The 21,139-nt window shown below is 35.9% G+C and overlaps 1 protein-coding gene across 1 annotated transcript in view; it reads right to left on the bottom strand.

Moving 5' to 3' along the window:
- Positions 1 to 7,021: 7,021 nt before the first annotated feature.
- The window catches only part of ENPP3 (ectonucleotide pyrophosphatase/phosphodiesterase 3), a 41,182-nt gene continuing 27,064 nt past the window's right edge, over positions 7,022 to 21,139 (bottom strand). Inside the window, exons 17-25 of the mRNA XM_049801507.1 lie at positions 19,777 to 19,864; positions 18,830 to 18,999; positions 18,668 to 18,719; positions 17,757 to 17,911; positions 13,088 to 13,223; positions 12,512 to 12,589; positions 10,928 to 11,060; positions 9,150 to 9,306; positions 7,022 to 7,555 (exon numbers count right to left, since the gene is read on the bottom strand). Coding sequence (XP_049657464.1) covers positions 7,382 to 7,555; positions 9,150 to 9,306; positions 10,928 to 11,060; positions 12,512 to 12,589; positions 13,088 to 13,223; positions 17,757 to 17,911; positions 18,668 to 18,719; positions 18,830 to 18,999; positions 19,777 to 19,864 — 1,143 coding nt within the window. The 3' untranslated portion in view covers positions 7,022 to 7,381. The remainder of the gene's footprint in view (positions 7,556 to 9,149; positions 9,307 to 10,927; positions 11,061 to 12,511; positions 12,590 to 13,087; positions 13,224 to 17,756; positions 17,912 to 18,667; positions 18,720 to 18,829; positions 19,000 to 19,776; positions 19,865 to 21,139) is intronic.

Below are 21,139 nucleotides of genomic sequence, written 5' to 3'. Positions count from 1 at the left end.
CCATCTAGTCTGCGCTGGCCAAACCTGTAAGCAGCTATATGTGAAACCACTCAGAATTAATATCTAAAGCAGAAAATATGCAATTCTTTGTTTCCTCTCCTCTACTTGGCCATTAGGGCATCACTGCAGTTGTTAATAGGTTCAGCCAAGTCCACCACCAATACACATGGAATACCTCATTTGTATTCAAAGTGATACATAGAAGTTGACAGCAGTTCACAAATTACACCAAGTAGTTAAAAAGCAGATGGATTATCAGAAACCAGAAGGAAATAATTGTTTTCTTCAGTTTAACCTCAAACCTCAGTAAACCATCCAAGATGTCACACAGAAAAATCCCTGAGTATAAACACCATGCTGGTGTGTCATGTCCCGTGTATCATTATCCCATGCTATAGCTGTCCAGAATGCTGTGCAGCTTTGTTGGACGAGTAGACTGTGGATTCAGTGATTCATAAAGCAGAAGCTTTAGCCAGAACATACAAAGTTTGTCAGTGCTATTTTTCTCTGCATTTATTCTGCATTAATCGCAGTATAGAAATATATCACAGAAAATAGAAAATCAATTCCTATAAAGAAATTTCTTACAGTGAGTTTCATAAAGTTCCTGAGATGTTCCAGGAATCAGTTAGACAACTTGCCTTTTGTCTTTATGTCATTCAACAGTTGTGTTTCACCAGGACCTGTTTTTTACGGCAATCAATCAGCAAATTTGTCAAGCAATATTACAGCAATCCGTCCATGGTTGTATTAGGTTGTTCATGACTGGAAAAGAGGGAGCTTTCCATGACTGCACTAACAGTAGGTATCAATTCCTGCTACTTTGAAATATACACTGCATGTCTTTGTGCGAGATACAAAAATCTTTATCCTATTTTTATTTCTATTTCTAGAAAGCTTTAACATTGCTTTTATGCATAACTTTTAACACTTGGTAGCTTTTAATAACTAGAACATTTGGTAGTACCACTGACAACATTTCTGCTGGATTATTTCTCTTAAATATTTCACACATTAGGAAGGTAGTGAAAGAAAGACTAAATATAGTTCTATAACCCACACAGTTTTACAGCATTTCTTATACAATGATGTTTACTTAGAAATTCTCACCCACAGGTCATTCAGACCAACAGAAATTTTCTATCTAAGGGTCTTTACACCAGTTTGTTAAATGAAATCAGTACCTCAGAGGACAGTTATAATGACATACATGTTATCATAAAATGTTAAAGTCTTTTGTCATTGAAAACGCTTATTTCTGGACTTCTCATAGCTCATCCTATTCCTTTGGCAGAAGCCACATGATTTTAATGACTATATTAATCACTTTACACTTAAGCTTTCTGAAAGCCCTGAGTTGCAGAAGCAGCATCATTTCTGGTCTGAGAAAGCACAGGTGGCAGTGATGACAGTCCTAAAGACTGAGCAGGGAGCTAGTTTACATACTGGTTTTATTCCAAATTAATTGTTTAGGGAGTATGGTTGGCACATGAACAGTTGAGCCAAATGCTAAGGGCCAAGTTGGAGAAAGGAATGGGGACTCCTTTCATTGCAATTGGCAACAGCTGGAGAAGCCAGAGATCACATTGAGCCACAGGTGCTGGGGAGAAATATGACTGGGGCTGGGATGAGAAAAAGACACATATTGGAGTAAGAGAAAAAATAAGCAGGAACCATGGGAAAAGATGCTGGACAGCAGATACAGCCAGTGACACACTGCACAAAAAATAGAAATTGGTGTGGTTGCTTCTTATACCCAATGCTGTGGGTCAACTACAAAAAGGGGTCACTGGCCAGTCCTTGTGCCCTCCACAGCCCACAGTCTCCTAGGGGAATGTTACCAGTCCTTTTTGAAACATGCCTCATTGCCATCTCCTTCTCTTTTCTCATTCCTCTGCTTTCCCACCAGACAGCATCCTGTTTGCTGTCACTGCATCTGACTGTGCCTTTAGGAACCAGGATTATAGGGAATTATTTGCTGCCAAACCACCAGAAGCTTGTTTGATATGCCAGACAGAGCCTGAAAGTTGTCGGCAATGTTCATAAATAAATATTTACTAAACCAAATATGAGATCATATCATGTGCATTTCCTAAGCACATGTAGCTAAACTGTTTCCAAAACTATGTACTATTCCCATAAGACTAAGTTGCATACCATGTAAAATGTGATCTAACTCATAACTGAGAAAAGGAAATGAGGCAAGATTTCTCTTTCTGTGGAAAAAATTAGAGTAAGCAACAGTCTGAACTCACCTTTCCCATGGGTCTGCAGTTAAGCTTTTAAAAATGTGAAGGAACAAAAACTTGAATAGTCTATTTTTTTCTGCATTCAGACAGTGCTTTTTTTCCACCCTTCTTCCTTCTTGTAACTGAAGACTGGTTTGAAATGCTTAATGGTGCTAGGGAGATATCCAGCATCTGTAATCTGAACAAAAAATTTAGAAGAATATAAACTGGTGAGATTAAAAGATGTGGACAATGCCCGTTAGGGAAGACTGGAAAGGAGGGCTGCAAACTAATCTCTTTGGAATCTGCCGCTGCATGAAAATGTGCTCCCAGAAAAAGAAAAGGAATCCTTTTGCCTAAAATGGAGGAGAAAATCATAAAGAGAAATTAAAACCAACTATCATGTCTGAGACATGTTTTACATTCTTGGCTGATGGGAATATCCTTCAAATGATCTAGAGATGATAGAAATGGTATTCACAGCTGTAGTTTTGCTAATTAGACACAAATCTATCCGTTTTTGTCCTGAAAACAAATAGCAATGGGAAATAAAATAATCCAAACCAGAACAGCTGAATAGATGGAAATTACATTTACTGGCTTGCCTGCAAAGCAAAAGGGGCATTCCTTTCCAAAATGCTTTTTCTCAGCCATTCCCCATCAGTCCCTTTTCTTCCCCTGGAGAGCTGGTTACTCCTGAGATTTGAGAGAGAATTCTGTGGCATGTCCTGCATATGATAATAAGAGGACAGAAAGATTGTTTGTTCCCAGAGTTATTATGAAAAGTTTTTTTGGTTGATCAAATTGAGTGTTTATGTTTACAGCTGACTGATACAGCTTCCATCTGTGCTGGTAAGTGTTAAGCCACTCATACAAAAAAGTCCAGGCATATCTGAAATGCACGATTTTGAGAAAACTCCTTTATCCTGCCTACAGAATAACAGGCTTGCATTCTGCCACTAAGAAAATTTCCTAACAATAAATAAAGCCACTGGCTTCAAAAAGCATTCCTGAAAAGGCACAATGATTAGCCTTGCAACCTTTGAGGCATTCCCATTGTTAGGTAGTGCCTAATTTCTGTATTTGCTTACAGGTTTGGTTCTAATACTCTAAAACTCAAAAAAACCCGACACATAAGAGACAGAAACAGGCAGATCCTCCTGACTTCAGATTTTCAGTGGCTACAGCAATGCTCAGTTTCTCAGCTTCAACAGTGGTCCATGGAAAATCATGTTTTACAGAATTTACATTTTTAATTCTCACACATAAGGTGGCTACGAGAGCTGGGACTCAGCAACATCTGCTTTTAAAGTCAGCAGATTGATTTACACCTATTACACTCCAGCTTCATACTTAGGGGTCCCAAAACTGGCTAAAAATCACAAAAACAAAGGCCTTGCCATTTTGAGGAAGTTAGACCTACATCCACTAGGAAATAGGAGAGTTTGAAACTTTCAGAAACTATTTCTTAGTTCTCAGGATAAAGCAGAATGATTATCAAAGGAGTATGTTTTTAAATTAAATATTTGCCATATGCTGGTTTTACTATGTGTTATTGTCTATTTGTTTTTACTTTTGCAGTTTCTTTATTTTAACTTCTGAATTTCTTAGCAATTTTGAGTAAAAAAAATAATATCAATTTTATACATTCAGTCAACTGTTCTTTTGTTCCGCTTTTCTACAGTGAGGAACATGTCCCGAGTAGACTTCTTACAATGTCACATACAGTTTCACTGCCTTTGAGCTACAAGATAGAACTTATTTGCCTCCTACTCTCCTCTACATACCATAACTTTTGTATATTTAATAACTTTAATGAAGAATAAGTATTCTTTTCTTTTGAAATGCAAATGAGGACAACCAGTTAAGAGTCTTGAAACAAAGTGGCTGAAATGTTCCAGGTCAATGTTATTTAAATAAAATAAATTTTTTAGATTCTTGGAATGACTGTGCTGTAGTTTGTAGCTTTGGTGGCACATGAATTCTGTTTGAGGCAGCTATTCATTTCCATCTCCATGCAAATTGCCGGAGTCACCCTATTTCAAAAAGGAAAATTTCTGTACAAATGTCTTAGGGAACTGCATAAGTTTCAGGCTATATCTCTACTGGTAATGCAACCATATGTACACAGTATTGAGTGTTTTCTTAAGAACTGGCAAGATTTTTTTATTTTTATTTCTATAAATGGATAAGGCATTACATTTGTTTTCAAATTTAAACAAAAATGCCTGTGCAAACCTATGACCCTGTCAAAAATTTTAGATAAAGTCACCAAAGCCCAAATGCTAATGAATTTCCCTTGCATAAATCTCCAGGCTTCGACAGCTGCACTTCCTCCCATGTGCAGTTTTCATTACGTGATACAAGGGTGGTACACAGAGCCAAATCTGTCCCCTAATCATCATTCTATCATCAATTTCAGTACTAGTTCTCCCAGTCACCACTACAGGCAGTGGCTTATGTAACTATGGAAGGGAGAACAAGAAAACTTAGCCCACAGTTTTCCACCAAATCAGTCAGAAATCCAGACATGTTCTAAAGCTGTCAATGACAAGGCTCCCTGGTTGAACTTAGTGGTGGGGGAAAGAAAACTTCCCGTCATTGTTCCTGTACCAAAATACGCAACAGGTTTAAGGAGGCCTATGAAACCACAAGATCAACTAACAGATGGACATTACAGCCTCTGGGGAGAAGGAGAGGAAACACAATGCTGCCAGAAGCAGTTTGTAGCAGAGTTTACATCACAGGGTGTGACAGAAGCTGTATGATACTGCATAGAGAATTGGCACTTAGAAAGCTGGAGACTCTGCAACCTGAAGAGAGTACCCAGGCATCAGTGCCAAAAGAAGAATAAAGGGCTAAGAACCAAGTCCTTTACTCACAGAAAAATTTCAGTTAGATATTCCTATGCAATCTCCATACTTCTATCTGTAAATGAGCCACTGCACTTTTGAAGGCTAGATATTATGACCGCTGAATGAATAGTAGGGGAAATAAACATGACTATAGCAAAACCACTTTCATATTTGCTTTCTTAGAGTAACTGCAACTTCAGACTCCGTTACCACAAAAGTTTGCGTAAACCCCAAATATATGATCAAGATCCTCTTGTGTTAGATGCTATACAAACACTGAATGAGAAGTAGGTTTTGTCAGCCTGATAGGCAGGGATCTTTATGCAGAAGGGGCCAACTTTTATCAGCAGGGTGGTGTACTTTTGGGGAGGGAAGGCTAGATGTTTTGATAAAGAAGAATAGTGAAGAATGTTGTGAAGGAGAACAGAGAATTAGTTGTGCTGCTAAATAAGTCCGGTACCTGTCGCATGTGAGAGCATGGATGAAATTAATTTTCAGAAGTCTGGGCAAACCTCAAAGACATTATTTCTTCATGCAGGTACCCAAAGATACACATAATTCAAACATGAGTGTAACTGGTCACAAAGGCATAACTACACCAGAAATTTGCTTTCATTGTGGAACTAGAGTACTGGCCTGAAACTTGTATTGTTGCCAAGGTTGGTGATACAGGGGTTAATTCAAACTTAAATGTACCAAGTCACAACAACATCACATCAGTCAAACTAGTTCTACTTTAAATTGCTAATGTAGACATACCAAATATTATACTCTTAGGAGGCTATTTCTTCTTCTTATCTCTGAAATTAAATTTATTATTCTAGAGTAGTTAATTTACATACCTAAATTTGTATGTTATGTAGGCTCATTGACTAGAGTTAGGGTATGATTTACCATGCAGTGAAAAATCAGTTGTATTCTTAATTGAGGCAGTTTAGCAGAAGTCTCAGATTTAGATGGACTGAGTTAGATGCCACAGTGTTGCAGGGTGAAATACAATTCCATGGGAAGTGGTGTAATGGTTTAACCAAAGATATAAATCTTGACATTCAGCTTGGTCCCACATCTTGATGTAAAATAAATATTGCTAAGCTACGTTTGGACTGTATGTGCATACACTGATCATCTAAGACGTGGGGAAAAATATGTCCTGTGCTGGTTTTGACTTTTTTTTTCTATAGGCTTTTAAAGCTTCCTTTTTTAAACAGACATATCTCCTTCATTCCACAGTTAGTTACAGATTGTAACACTCTTTGACATGTTTCTTTAAAACTCCCCCACTGTGCCGATAAATCAGACAAATGGTCAATTGTCCGCTGTTATTTATACCTGTGCTTAGCAGCATTTTCAGTGGAGAAAATCAGCTCAACACTGAATTAATGCGTGACATTTCTGTAATAGCAGAAGCTGGGAATTTCCACTGCCTTGTCCCACTTACCCTCAGTAGTAATTCATGTACAGCACAGTGTGAGTTAGAAAGTCTATGGCTAAAGTCACTACGTAAAGGAACACTGACTGTTTTTTGGATGTCACCACTATTTTTGTGCTCTAATCTCAGGCTTAAGTATTTAAAACAGATACAAACATATAGACATTGCCAGGCATTTAGAAATTGTTGCAAATACATGTAAATTTCTAGACAAAATTCTTCTGGCTAGAGTGTTTCTTTTACCTCTTCATGTTCAGAATGCTTTAAGATTTCTGAAGGGTACAGAACATACCTTGTTTACTCTAACTTCACTTATTACTAGCATAATGAATTAACTCAAGTAGAAAACACAGGGGATGATCATAGAAGACACTTCCACTGTATACAAACCTCCTGCGAGTCTGAATATGTTTTTTAAATACATAGCAGTTTCCACGTTAATTAATAGGTGAGAAAGAAAAATTCAGAACATTTCAGGACATACTAGTATTAGATAACCATAACCTCAAACTGCTTCACTTTCCAACTGCATTAGAGAAATATTTTCTATACAGTTTACAATTCTGGGGTCTCTCTACTATGAAACATGTTCCTTTTGCAGGTTTTTTTCAAACCACTACTAATAAAATATTCTCTGTTTTGAAACCCTGGCTGAGCAATGATGATTTGATTTACTTTAGGTAATTTTTATTCAATTGGCACAAAACACTTTACCAAAGAACACGCATTTGAAAAATGAAATTAGCTCCTCTAAGTGTGTTTTCCTATAGAAGAGCTGTAGTCATGTTTCCTACATACTTTAGCAAGGAAAAAAGTTAAATCACTTAAATTTGCTTTCTTCCAAGCACTGACACTTTTTTAACAGATACTCAGTTAATTTCAGTATCAACTATTGGCAAAAATGTCTTTAGCTGTAAGATCTCGGAGATGGGTTCCTTTCTTTCCTGGTAAAAGTCAAGCCCAGTTAGCAGCTCCACATCCCGAACACGTGCAGAATGAGCCTGAACTCTTTCTTCAACCCATTCGGAAAGTGTCTTATTTTCCTGCCAAAACAAACAAGAACAACGTTCAAACAACTAAAAGGCATTCTGTTGTTTGGTGGCGTGGTGTTAGTTAGACAATAATCAGTGTTTTAACTGGTTTGACAGACTAAAGGCCTCCAGTTGGTAAAACTTCTTTCAGGTTTTCCTAGACATCTTTACAGCCTTGCATTTAGGGATCTCATTTAAACAGAATCAAATGGATGTCCCCTCTCCACACTTCTGTACTTCCAAAGTAACAGAGGAGAAAAATTATGCTGAAATGGCAAGTATGACCTTTAACTACAAAGTACAGTTGAGTCAGGTTTTAAACACACAAGTAAGGACAGTTTTAGTTACAGTATAAATTAGCTGCAGTGCTCAGGCTAGCCAAACAACAGACACCTGGCAACCTGAACAAAGTCCTTACAGCAGCTCAGTCTTGATTGTTGGACAGCAATAATAATTGCTAGAGAGACAGGGAAAACAATAGAAATGTAAGCACTAATCAATCAAAAATGTTATTGTTCAATTCTTTTACTACAAAATTTTTTTTGCAAACAGATGGTAATTTGCTTTTCCGTTAACAGTATCTGTTTCTGACACAAATGGTTCCCTAAATTTATGGCACTGCAAGACACAATGAATATGAAGTACAATGATATTTCGAGTTTATTGCTAAGCTTTAGAAATAACAGATGTTGATTTCTAAAGTATAAAGACTAATTCGTTCAGATATTTTATTTCATATATTTAGTCAACTTTCAGCTACCAAAAAGATAACTGGGCAGTTGTGGATTATCCACACCACAAATGAGGAGACACCCAACTTGTAACTTATTGCACTTGTATAATAGAAACTGCTTGTTTCTAAGCAGTGCAAGCTTGTATCTGTCTGGAGTTATGAGTTCAAAGTTATAAATAAACTGAATAAACACAATTGTATTGCTTTGAGGGCCAGTTCAAGTCTGTGCAGCTATACTTGTATGTGGGGAGACTGTAATACACACACTGAGCTAAGGAACCTTCTGCATCCCAGAGTTGATGGAATAGACACTCAGCTGGCTCAACAATGCATATTACACTCAGCTAATTTCTTTTGTTTGCTACAAAAAATGAGATTTACACTGTTAATGGTAAGCATAGATTTTATCTAATTGAAGTATGAACTTCCACTGCAGAACCATCCACCTAAATGCCTACTGTCTAATTTTTTATAAAGGCGGAACAAAGGATTGAAGGAATTCTAGCTACACTGAAGGGAATAACACTCAAAGTCCTCTGTTACCTCTGGAGTAAGTTTATCCTGCAGCCTTCCATAAAGCTATCTCATCACCTTGTTGGATGTGCTGCCGTTCTCAGCCCTTCTCAGGCGACAGCATTTCCAAGTCCTCTTATCAAACCCTCCTTTCTCCTTCCTTGCCTTCCTGTCAGCTCATTAGTTTCCAGCAACCTCTCCTGGAGCTTCTTACTCTCCTAGTCATTGCTTTAGCTCTCAACTCATGGGGAATGGATTAATTAAACACTTAGACTTCTAAAGATTCTCCAGATGACTGGACCCCACTGGGAATCAGTTCACAAAGCTCACTGGTATGCAGGAGCATAGAACTGTACTTACAGGACAGCTTTCAGTGTTGTCAGGTCGATGAGGAATGATAAAAGACAAAGCATCCAAGGAGCCTGAACAGTTCAGTGGAGTATAGGACTTGTTCTTGCAGCTAGTCAGAACCACAAAGTAATGGGTTGGGACAGGGATTTCTGTATTGTTTACATGCCTAGAAAACAAATATTAATTAAGAGATCTATCTAGATATCAAGTATTAAAATCACTGATGCCATTAGTAATTTAAAGAACTTAGCATAGATCTTTCACTACTATATGACTTTTATTAATTTTATAATTGAAATAAATACCTGATGGGATAGACAGCCTCACTATCTGTTTCATGAACAGCCAAACACACATGGATTAGTCCTTTTGCTACAAGCAGTCCCACTGAAACCAACAGGATTGCTTACATGGTCAACACTCTATTTTGCCAAAGCCAAAGATCTCTACATCTGGAAGAGGCAGGATAGAGCTTCATATTTGCCCTTCATTACATTAAGAATTTCAACCACATGAAACTGAATTGGGGAAGAGTGATGAGAAAATTAGCTTCTGGTTCCTTGCCAGCAAGAAATGCTGGAATGATGAAATGTGGCTATGCACTATAGAAACTAGTTTAGGATACCTGATTGAAAATGTCTTTGCTTCCCTTTTCTGGCTATTCTGTGAACATGGTCACTTTTGTGTATAAAGTTATGAGGAGTTGAACACTTCCCAAATTTGCTGTACATCTTCAGTATTCAAAAAAACACCATCACTGAAATCATTATACTGCTTCGTATGACTGACTAACCGTGCTGAATAAAACATACTTATTCCAAACTGTAGACATTATGTGGTCAGCTGGATATTGCAGCATTCTGCTTGGAAGGAAGTTCTAGTCTCTCCTCCCTTCCACCCTCCTACTTCGTGGCAGAGCTGATTTTCCTATTCTCAAACCATTTTTGACAGATGTGGTATTAAGTCTAGCCTTGAATAAAACATCTCCAGTGACAGATTCAGCTGTGTAGATTTCCCAGCATTTTTCTACTACATAAGCATTCTTACTGTCACAAGGCATTTTAACTATATTTGGAACAATCTAAATTGTTTTTTTTTATTCTGTTTTTTCCTCCTTCTGTCCTCATTCACTAACATAAATAATTGGTCTTTATCTTTTATATTTCTCTTTTATAGATTTTTTTTTTTATGCAAGTCTTCTCTTATTCCTGTTTCTACACACAGATGAATTTTTAAATGTATTTTGTTATGCTACCAGAGCTCACTAAAATGTACCTAGAACTTGTCAGACCTTCAAGTGACTTGTGTAAGCCATAGCTATGCAAAGGTAGCACTCAGGAACGTTACACTTTGCATTCTCAGTTACATGATTCAGTGAAGGCAAACACAGAAATCTGATCTTTGATAAAACACATCAGTCTGAGACAATAGGGAAGAACAACAAACAGGTGAGTAAGCACAACATGAAAAGTCAGAAAATTACACTAAAGCACATCATCTGTTTATTTAGATGTCATCTATTCTCCCAGTATTTCTGTTGCAGAGGCCCAAAAATCTAGGCATAAACTTGGGAAACAAATTACTGGTCTGTAACTGTGCATACTTCAACTTCTACAGTACTGTATCTGCTTGCAGGAGTATTTGCTGTTGTATGAGCAACAGTGGGTTTAGTATTATAAAGGGAATGCTCCATTCTCTGTGATACTTGTTCTTCTTGAATAGAAGTTTGTGTGGAAATACAGTGGGAAATAATCTGGAGTTTAACTTCTAGCTTTTCATGTACTTACTGCTTAATTTCATCAAAAGTATCAAAATGGCCATCGTAATTGTAATCAAACACTGGTCCACTGATAACATTTACTCCATTCCTCTCTCTAGCATACTCCTGAAGCAGCACATTATGGAAATAGTCCCATATGTCTGTCATTAAAAGAAAATACAAGCATATTTACATAAATTTGAAGTTATTTCACCACTAAAGAAAAAGAACTTATTTCTTTTTTTGCTATAGATGAATAATAAAAAGTTCCAAACTAAACTGCCTGTGAAATCAACTCTTTCTAACACAAAATTTGGATTTCATCAGAAGCGACATACTCTCACACACCATTGAAAAAAGCACAGTAAATGCTATTATAGCTCTGCAAGTTCCATTGCACTACTGGAGATAATGCATTTGAGCTAAAGCTGAAGTTACAGTTTTAGAGCTGAGAGGTCATTCATTTCTGGCCTATCTGCTAGCACCTGCAACTCTGCCTATTAGTAGGACCTGAGATAACAGCTTTGTGAGAGCAATATTCACCACCTGAGAGTTAGTCTAACTCTACAGAACTCATGTCAAATATCACTAGACAATTCGGCTTATTTCACAGCTGTTATTTGAGAAAGTACAATTTATAGGATATAAGCTAGTGAGACTATTCAAATATTTACAGCTGTCATGGCAAAAAACCCAGATGCATCTGGGGAGTTGAGGGCATCCCCTACTGATTTACCTCTTGCTTATGGTCTAGAGTAACTTCTTGTAAGTTTAAATCTCTTGTAGAGTTTTCTTGGAAAATTGGATTTTTCATAATGTCCTTGATTTAATTGGAAGATTAAAGCCAATTAGGCTTTCTGGATCTCTGTTTTTTATATGACATGGGTGAATGAATAAATGAGGTCTGAGTGCATTAGAAAGGTAGTTATATCATTGCTTTGCCTCCAGCTTTTTCCTTACACAATTCCTCTTTTTATCCTTTGTCTAAGAAAATGAGCTTAGGCCTAAGAGTAAAACAGGATGATATGAAGTTGTAGAAAATTTCTTAACAGTGATTATGAACAAATGAGAGTCAGACTGGATGGAAAGAGTTAATGTAACTTATTACACTTGTATAATAGAAACACCTGTCTGAAATAAATATTCCAAGATTAATATCATCTGGTTTGAGTTTCTGCTTGATGAAACAGGCACTGTATCAGGGCATTGATTACAAACTTCATCCTGTTTTCTCTTGAGACCTTGCAAAAGGAAAGAAAAAGTGCTATTTTCATTCACCTTGAGCATTTCGCCAAGGGGAAATTTTCATGAGAGCTTCATAGCTAGGATTTCTTGTTAGGACAGCACACAAGAGATGAAGAGGAAATTCAGAAGTGAACAGGTACACCTAAGCAAAGGTCAGACAGGACTACACAGAAAAAAAATTAACTTAAATAAGTGCATTTTAAAGTTTCAAACATCTACTTTTAAAAAGTTTTAAATACATTTGCACAAGATCTGGATATACTGCAGGCCACCCATTAATGTTTTTAAGTCTTTGTCATAGTTTTATCAAATCCAGAACCATAATTACAAAAAAATAATAAAAATTAATCAAAACTTTGCAATCTACCTCTGAAAGCTCTATACATGGGAACAATATTGCTGGTGAGTAAGGCATCATACTGTTCAAGAGCAGATGAATTGAAGTCTATATAAAAGAACAAAGTAAAAATTCATGAAATATTATACAAAGATTAATTTGATTCATATGTCACTATAAATTGCAGGTACATGTAATTCAATTATATTTTACATTTGAGCATGAGTGTATGATCCTACTGCAAACATATATCCAAATTTGTTTGTAAAATGTGTTCAACAAAGTAATCATCAAATTTGACAATAGGAAATTAATATTCATACAGAGGAAGAGGGACAGTCCTTTACATCTTTCCAACCAGTTTTCATCAAATTCAAATTGTTCAATTTTTTAAAGAAAAACTTAAGTGTTCTAAACTGAAAATATTTAGATAAAAGTAGCAGTTGCCCTGCTTTTGGTCAGTCTACAAACACTGGAAACCTTTTTCTGCCCAACATGCTGATCCGCAGAAGTTTGTTTTGGTGTTTGGGTATATGTTTAAACATAAACCCACATCCAGCTGATTAAGACTTTCTAAGTTCTAGCTATAAAAAGAACCATGCTCACTGGGAGGATAGAGGAAACTGCGGATGAAGGTCAGCCCTTCTGGGTAGTTGGAACAATTTTGGCTCCGAGCAACAGGGATCCTAACATCAGCCCGCAGACAGTCTGAAACAGTGGGAGGAAGAGGAGATGTGTTTTCCTGTGAAAAGGGGGGGGAAAAAAAGTATTACACCCACGGCTGTGGCTAACCCAATGCTTTGTATGGTTTTAACTTTCTAGAATGAACTTCATTGAATCTTCTCCTATTTTCATAGTGAATCAGGTCAATGCAGGTAGGTAATGGACACTGATGTCTTCTGCCTAGTGTTTTTCCTCTACTACTTCTGGTTTTAGGTAATTCAGGGAAATCCTTATGCAGCATGTAAAATTGTAGTAGCAAAATAAGGTTATACCTTAGGCAAAAACAGGTGACAAGTTTGGCTCATTTGTCATTTTTACATATTTCTGGAAACACAGACTTGATGTCACATCCTCCTGGAAAGCAGCTAGTATATAAAGATGACACTATGACCTCATCTTAGCATCTGAGGATGCTATCTCCATAATAAGAGTCTGTGCTGCTGAAGAGTTAAAGCTAAATAAATTCATAGTAAATTCAGTACCTTTTACTGGCTAGCTTCACTACCTTCACTGAGACATGTTAACATGCACACTAGCTAAGATCTGGCCAAAAGTGATGCTGATGAGTATAATTGTTTCTATAACCTTTACTTTTGTTTCCATAACCTTTTCTGTAACCTTTATCGTAATTTTACAATAGCATTAACTAAAACATCAGAATATGCTTTTCTGTGTTTAACTGCATTTTCTTTTTCATACTCATTTACATGTAATTTATTTTCATTTTGGTAAGAATGGAACATATTTATTTTCTTTATGCCTTTATAAACAGTAGTTAAACTTCTAAACTGATTTTCAGTACATTGTTTATTTTGATTGGTAAAACTGAGCAGAAAAAAAGAACTGGAATGTTCTTCTTGTGCCTCTTTGTACTCCTTGATTCAATTTCTTTACTTCTATGAGAATTCCTTTAGATGACCATATTATGGTCAGGTTGGACATTAATGGAAAATATATATATTTCATTCATATGGGATGAAATATAAAAGACAAAAGACTGCCTTTGCCACCTGAGCAGATAAGATGTCATTGTCAAGCAAATGTAAATCCCAATACAAAACTGACATCCAATTCATTTGAGCAATTTGTCCTTTCTAATGTCCAAATCGATAAGGCAGGGTTAATGGATCAGGGTCACTGAAGAAACCGATATTTTAAATTTAATAATTGAGCTGTGATATTCAACGATGGCTTCAACTTCTTTATGATCTCTGAAGGGAAACCTGAATCAAAGTAACAAAGGTCTGAATAAACATGCCAAGGACTGTCCTGAAGAGAAGTTCATTCTTCTCACTAAATACAGTGGTCACACCTAATGTTATCCAAATACAGCAGGGAATCTACTTTTGACCTATATCATGAATCTGGATTATTAGAAGCATTCACATTTTCTCCAACTTGAAGTGATGAGGACACCATTCAACTCTCTTCTCATTATTTCACATTTTTTAAAGCTAACTATATGAGCTATGAGCTCTAATCCAAGTGCCAAGGCAGGAGGACAGTGTTTTAAAACTGTCTGTCCATCACATATGTAATACCCTGTATTTTTACGAACACTCCCATACATTTAGGAGATGAAGGCTGCTCATGGCATTTCCATTGGACATCACAGGAGAAAATTCTCAACTGAAGAAATGAGAATTCATAATGAACCTATGAACTCTCAAAATACTGAAAAGCAACCGCTCAAGAATATTTCAGCTTTTTTCAAGGATCTACAAGTCAGCAAGTAAATAATATCAAAAGCTGTTGAGAGATGAAAATGGCTTTGTCTGTATCACCTTTTAGTACAAGGAGAACAACAGTTAATGCAACCCCAGATTGCAAGCCATATTGCTAATTCTCTGTGAACTAACACATTCACCCTGCTACAACCTCTCTTCATGTCTTTTCCTCAAAATAGAGGAATAAGCTATTTTTAAACAGATCATCTATCAATAAGAATAGAATGATTCTCAAAGAAGCTAGTCAAAGTGCTCTTTTATTAAGAAATGAGGTCTTGACAGTGATAGCCATCGCCTCAAAACTTCAGAATCAGAAAAAAAAACATTCAACGCCAATTCAACAGCTTTAGCCCTTTGGCTCCTTGTCTTTTAGGCCAAAGAACCATAATGTCTTCCGAAGAAAACAGTTAAAACTAAAAAATGGCTTTGCCTATCACATCATGCATCACCTTTTATGATACAGGTTATTGTCTTTTGACAAGCTAGTAATTAATGTTGAGAAGCATGAATTATTTGCATTACATGACAGACTTCAAGCATCTGCTGTCGTCTGTCATGTCAACTTCAGCCACCTCCAGGAATCTTTTTTCAGTAGTCAAGAAGAAAAAATACTAAACCATAAAAGACAAAACTCCCATAATCCCCAGTGCACAGAGCTTTAGTTCAAAAAAATCCCAGTCATTTATACAAGTCCCATTGCTGTTTTCATCGAATTGCAGCATAGATTAGATTGTTATACATTTTAATATATTTTTATAGTAAACTTCAGTGATTCTACATAGAAAAGCTATTTAAATTCCACAGGTGTCTGCAGGCAGGTGGAAGGACTATCTTTTTGCCAGAAAATTTGCCTTTCTCCCTGGAAGATGAGGGTAAAACATCAAGAAAATAAATGTCCTTCACTCTTAAACTTTCCTTTGACCAAGAATGCTAAGTAACCAAAACTCTATCTGACATAATTTATTTAACATTTATAACTATATATTATTCATAATATCCCTGATTCTGATATCACATGCAGGTGCAGTAATACTATGCAGGCTTGATCAGCCAGCCCAGTTTCAAAACTTCCAAATCATACAAAATCAGCAAAACTCCAGCCTGCATCATTTATTTTACTGTTTAAGCCCTTCTTTATAGCTACCTAATGTCAAGAAATTCCCCACTTTACAAATAGTGTAAATCACTGCACAGGCTTCATCCACAACATAAATAACCTAGGATGCAATAAAAATTCTTACAATTCTTGCAAGAAAAAATTCTTGCAATTTAAATTGCAATTTTCTGTCATTCCCAAGTATTGTAGCCAAAGCTTACAGTCAAAGGCATTAGCTCTGTCCCTCTGTCCTTCCACTGCTCTTATAAATTATAAAGCTTTTTTCTCTTGATTAGTACATATTGTAATAATAAATCGTGATGTCAGCTTACTGTATAAGGTAAGTCAGTGAGTGAGCTCTTAGACTTATAGCCTCTCACCATTGTGTCTCTGAGAGTATTACAGAGGAAATTTATTCTTTCTTATTCTTTCTATAGAAAACATACATCATTGTATTAGAGTCAGCTGTGAACTATACCCTCCAATACTTCAGTCTCAATCATTCGCTGCTTCCCACAATGTTGCATAAACTACTGTAAGAAACTCCCACAAATATGTGTTTCTGTTGATTTAGATGGTATATTGAGCAAGAACTTATTTCATACACTTCTTTTCCAGCTGAGAACTTGGTTTTCAACAAAGGAAAATGTCTGAAAAGTTATTTGCTTTTTTTGAGCTTTTTGCTGCTAGTGCTGAAATATTAAAAAGACTCCAGTTCTGGTGGGACTTTTAAATCTTTTTAAAGTGAAATCAGAAGAAAAATCTGCCCACAATTAACTGGTTTTCATTAGGGTAATGCACTTTCATAGCAAGGTATAAGAGCAGATCTTCAAATATCATGAAGTAAAACCATTCTTTGTTGAAATGGACATTTGTTTCACTAGACTTTAAGCCTTCTTAGGGTTGGATTTGTGATCCTTCACCCACATTGTGAAAAATCAGGAGAAAGTATGGAGTAAAACTTTCTGAAATACTAACATTCTAGCAGCATATATTTGATTAAAATAATTTCCCCATATTTGTACTGATAAAATAAGAAATCATGTAAACATCAATAAAAGTTCTCTTCAGACAGAAAAATCAGTGTAAAAGTTATTTCCTCAGGGCAACTTAGAAAAAGGGTCAAATTATAGGGGGAATTAAGCCCATGAATGTCCACTAGTTTACTGACCCTGCAAACTCAAACAGTTTATTCCAGAGCCACATAGTCTTGAACTCTCAGAGGTTCATTCAGCTATAATTACAATTTTAAGATATTATATAATATATAGAGAGCAAATAAACAGAACATGCAGAAGTATGCATTAGTACAAACTGCCTTGCAGAATTGTATAAAGGTTTGTTAATAGGAAAAAGATCATGATATTTATAGGAAAGCTTAAAAACTTCTGATTTTGGAAATCAGAGCCTGCTTTTCCTCAGGAATCAACAGGCAAGTTGGAGCACTGTCTTGACAGCTTATTTTATAGAACAGGCTTAATGGAACTAGCTTACCAGCAGCTTTATTCTTTGCTATCTTTTGTGTCCCTAACAGATGGCCGTTCCCACTTTTTTAAACAATAGTTTAAGATAGTTGAAATTTAAAAGATATCAAAGACACTTTTTCAGACATAAGGACCTTAGTCACATGATATCCATCAGTTCTTAACCTGGACTTCTGATGACTGAACCATGTTTTCAATCCATTATATTACATATTTAAGAATAGTATGAATATTTGATAACCTACAGGCTTATTCACAGTGTATGCCGTCCACAGTGGCATCCAGATATCATAGCTGTATCCACTCACATACTGATGATGGGAAAGGAGGCAGTAGACATTCTTCTTCTGAAGAACTCTGGGTCTCCCATATGGCAAATGATATGAGTTTGCCTTCTTTACTAGAATTTAAACAATAATTATTGATTCATTCTTCTATAACATTTTGGATGGCACAAAGGTTTAAGAGAGCAGAGAAAAAAATGTAAATTAAAACACTAATAAATACAAATAAAATTAACAGTAAACATGGGCATGTGTTTCTTTAAGCTCTTAGCTTATGAGTGGAATGAAAAAATGTAGAAAATAGTTTTCATGTTAAGTTTAACACACGAAAGTCAGTGTAATAAATCAGACTTGCAAATTCTTTCTTCTTTGCAATTTCATACCAATATAAACCTTTTGAACTTATCTTGCCAGTAGAGTGAAATTTACATCTTATTTGGCTAGGAAGCATTACAACGCTTCCTAAGATTTCCAGAAGACCCATAAAAAAGCACACAGAAATATCTATGGGAATTTTTGATCAGAGAAAGGCAAAGTTATGGTTACAAGGTGGGGAACAAGAGTTACAGCATATAACCTGGAAGTGTTCAGGCTTTCTCCAAAGACCACTGAAACCTGTATGGTTTTTTCCAAGATTTTAATGGGATTCAGATCTGATTCCTATGCATAAGTGTTGCTATAACAGTATTAAATAGCATTTTTTAAACAAATGCAAAGAAAAAAGAAAAAAGTTATGCTTCTGACTTGGCTTTCCCACTTCACTTTAAATTTTAATTAACACTCCAAAAATTCCCACTAGAACCAACAATACAAAATCTAAACCAGGCATAGATTTAAAAATATTGCTGTGCTTTTCATCTCTTGCTACTTACTTTCTTCTGTGGTAAGATTTAACCTCTCATTTAGTACTGAAACATTTGATATCTGTAAAATATAAGAGAATCTTTCACAATGAATCCATAGTTTAGAAAAACCAAAGAAAAGAGAACATACTTGACAAAGATGATTAAAAGATCCCAGAAGCCCCTACTTACATGCTTGCACGTGCATCCTAGATCATCTATGGGAGTCAGATGGGAAACTGGACATGAAGAAGGAGATGAGTTTTCTTTTGCGTGTGAAGGATTGTAAAAAGGTTTTTTTAAGAGGTGATTCAAGCTGCCATGTGTTCCATTATTTGGTGCTGGTGTAATATGCAGCAAATCTGTTGAAACATTTGAAATTTGTAAACATATTTTAAGACTAAAATGGCATTTTAAAAAGTCATTATCTTTCCAATTCTACACATTTCCTATGCATTCAGTCTAAATATAGAAATAGCTTATTCCGTTATCTAAACTATTATGGTAACTACTACCATCAACTTCTAGTTTTCTAGGTATGAAGGTTCATTGCTATCTTCCATAGCATCAAGATTTGGTAATTATGTATTTGAGTACTGTTAATACAGTTTTATACATTGCCATAACATTCATAAGTTTAGATGATTTAATGCAGAGTACAAATGTAATTGCAAATGCATCTCGTATTGTGAAGCACACTAGACTATTGCATTTTTGTGTGATGCATTAATCCATATTTTCTGAGGCACATACTTCCTAATTGCTCACTGCCAGGACTGCAATGGTCCATTTCAAGTTATGAACAAGAGCGGTAACTCTCTATAAGATTCTTATCCCACAGTTATTCCACAGGCATCATTTCAACAGCAAGCCCATGTGGCAGGAGCAGTTCTCTCTGATTCTTTAGTGGAATCCTTCTGCAATCAGAAACAACCTTCAAAGCACAACAATTTTTGGCAGTTAGCATTTTAGCACTGTACAGAAGGCAAAAGAGTATGGCTTCTGCGTTTTCTGTGAAAAACCTAGCTTCTGATTTAATTCACTGAATTTTTACTTACCCTTCTTTTAGCTCTTACAACACTGGTATTTGGAAATACTGTTGGTTTATCATCTAAAAGTACTGGATTGTTTCTACTCACCACACATAAGGTTGTAAACCTCAATGTTTTCAAAAGCATCCACTTCTGTTTTCTCTTTAAAGCTTGGGCCATAGGCTAAGAATATAGCCTAGATTGTAATAAAACAAAAGTTGTTATCTAAAGGAATCCAAATTAAAAAAAAAACAATTCAGTTGGATTTTATGGAAACAGGGACACTGGAACAAAATACAGTCTTTTCACAGTCATAAAAGTTAAAATATAGGATTGTTCTGGTAAAGAAGGCAAATTTTGCATATAATTTGTATATAATTTGAAGAAAAATGCAAAACATAAAATAATTTCTTAGGATAATTTAAACTATATAATGAATCTGGAGGGGTGTTCTTTAATATTTTGATGCATACTTATGAAAACTATTTTTTGCTATGTTTCAAATTCACACCTTTTTATGTTTTCATTGCAACAGCCTGTAACAATGCCATTTCAACAAATGTAGAGTTATGACACTCACAGGTCCTATCTAAAGGTTAATATTGAGCCAGAAATACAAGCATTGGGGGGTTGGGGTTTGTTTTAATACATTGCATTCTCTAAAGTCTTTGGGTCATTTAAGAGCCTATAGCCATGGTTAAATCTAAAGCAAGGAGCAGGGAACTGCAGAGACCCATCCCAAGCTCAGCAGAGACCTGCATCAGTACCACCAGTGAAGCAATGTAGTACTTGGCAGCCCTTGCAGGTCTGCAAGCACTGTAGCAGAACATTGATACTACTTACAGTCTCACATTGATTTCTACTAGTTTATAAGCCTTTTGAGCTGCCTGCCATAAGATACAGGAAACATGACTAAACAGGACAATGATCTGTTCTAAAATAATATTCTTATGTTCCCGTAACAGAGAAGGGATTATTAATTTTTTTAAAAAAGACAACACTAGGACATTTTTCTCCTTTATAAAGAAAAAAAATTTCCTCAGTCATTGTGCCACCAGCATAAGGTTATCTATGATCAAGGTTTCCATGGTAACCAGAATTTACCTTTTCTTTCCATACAAACATTCAGCACCATTCTGATCAGTATATTGACATATGGTTTTAATATTGCTGTGAAGATCTGGAAGAATCTGATTCTTAGGCACAGAATATGGGACTAGTAGTGGGATGCTTGACCTTACTTAAAGGTTCACATCACAGAAAGTACATGAAAAACCAAAAGCTCAAGAACTCAAAATATTTTCACTGTGACCAGAAGTGAAAATGAGATGAAACAGGCTATACTAATATACAGGTTATACTAATGAGTTTTTTACTCTGATGATATGATTAAGTCTTGTATGATAAACAGAGTCAATGACATGTAGTTTATTTGAGCATTCAGGCTTTCAGATGCTCAACTGAACTCCCA

This window comes from Accipiter gentilis, chromosome 5 (assembly GCF_929443795.1).
Source record: "Accipiter gentilis chromosome 5, bAccGen1.1, whole genome shotgun sequence".
Classification (NCBI taxonomy): domain Eukaryota; kingdom Metazoa; phylum Chordata; class Aves; order Accipitriformes; family Accipitridae; genus Astur; species Astur gentilis.
This window is presented reverse-complemented; position numbering and strand designations above follow the sequence as displayed.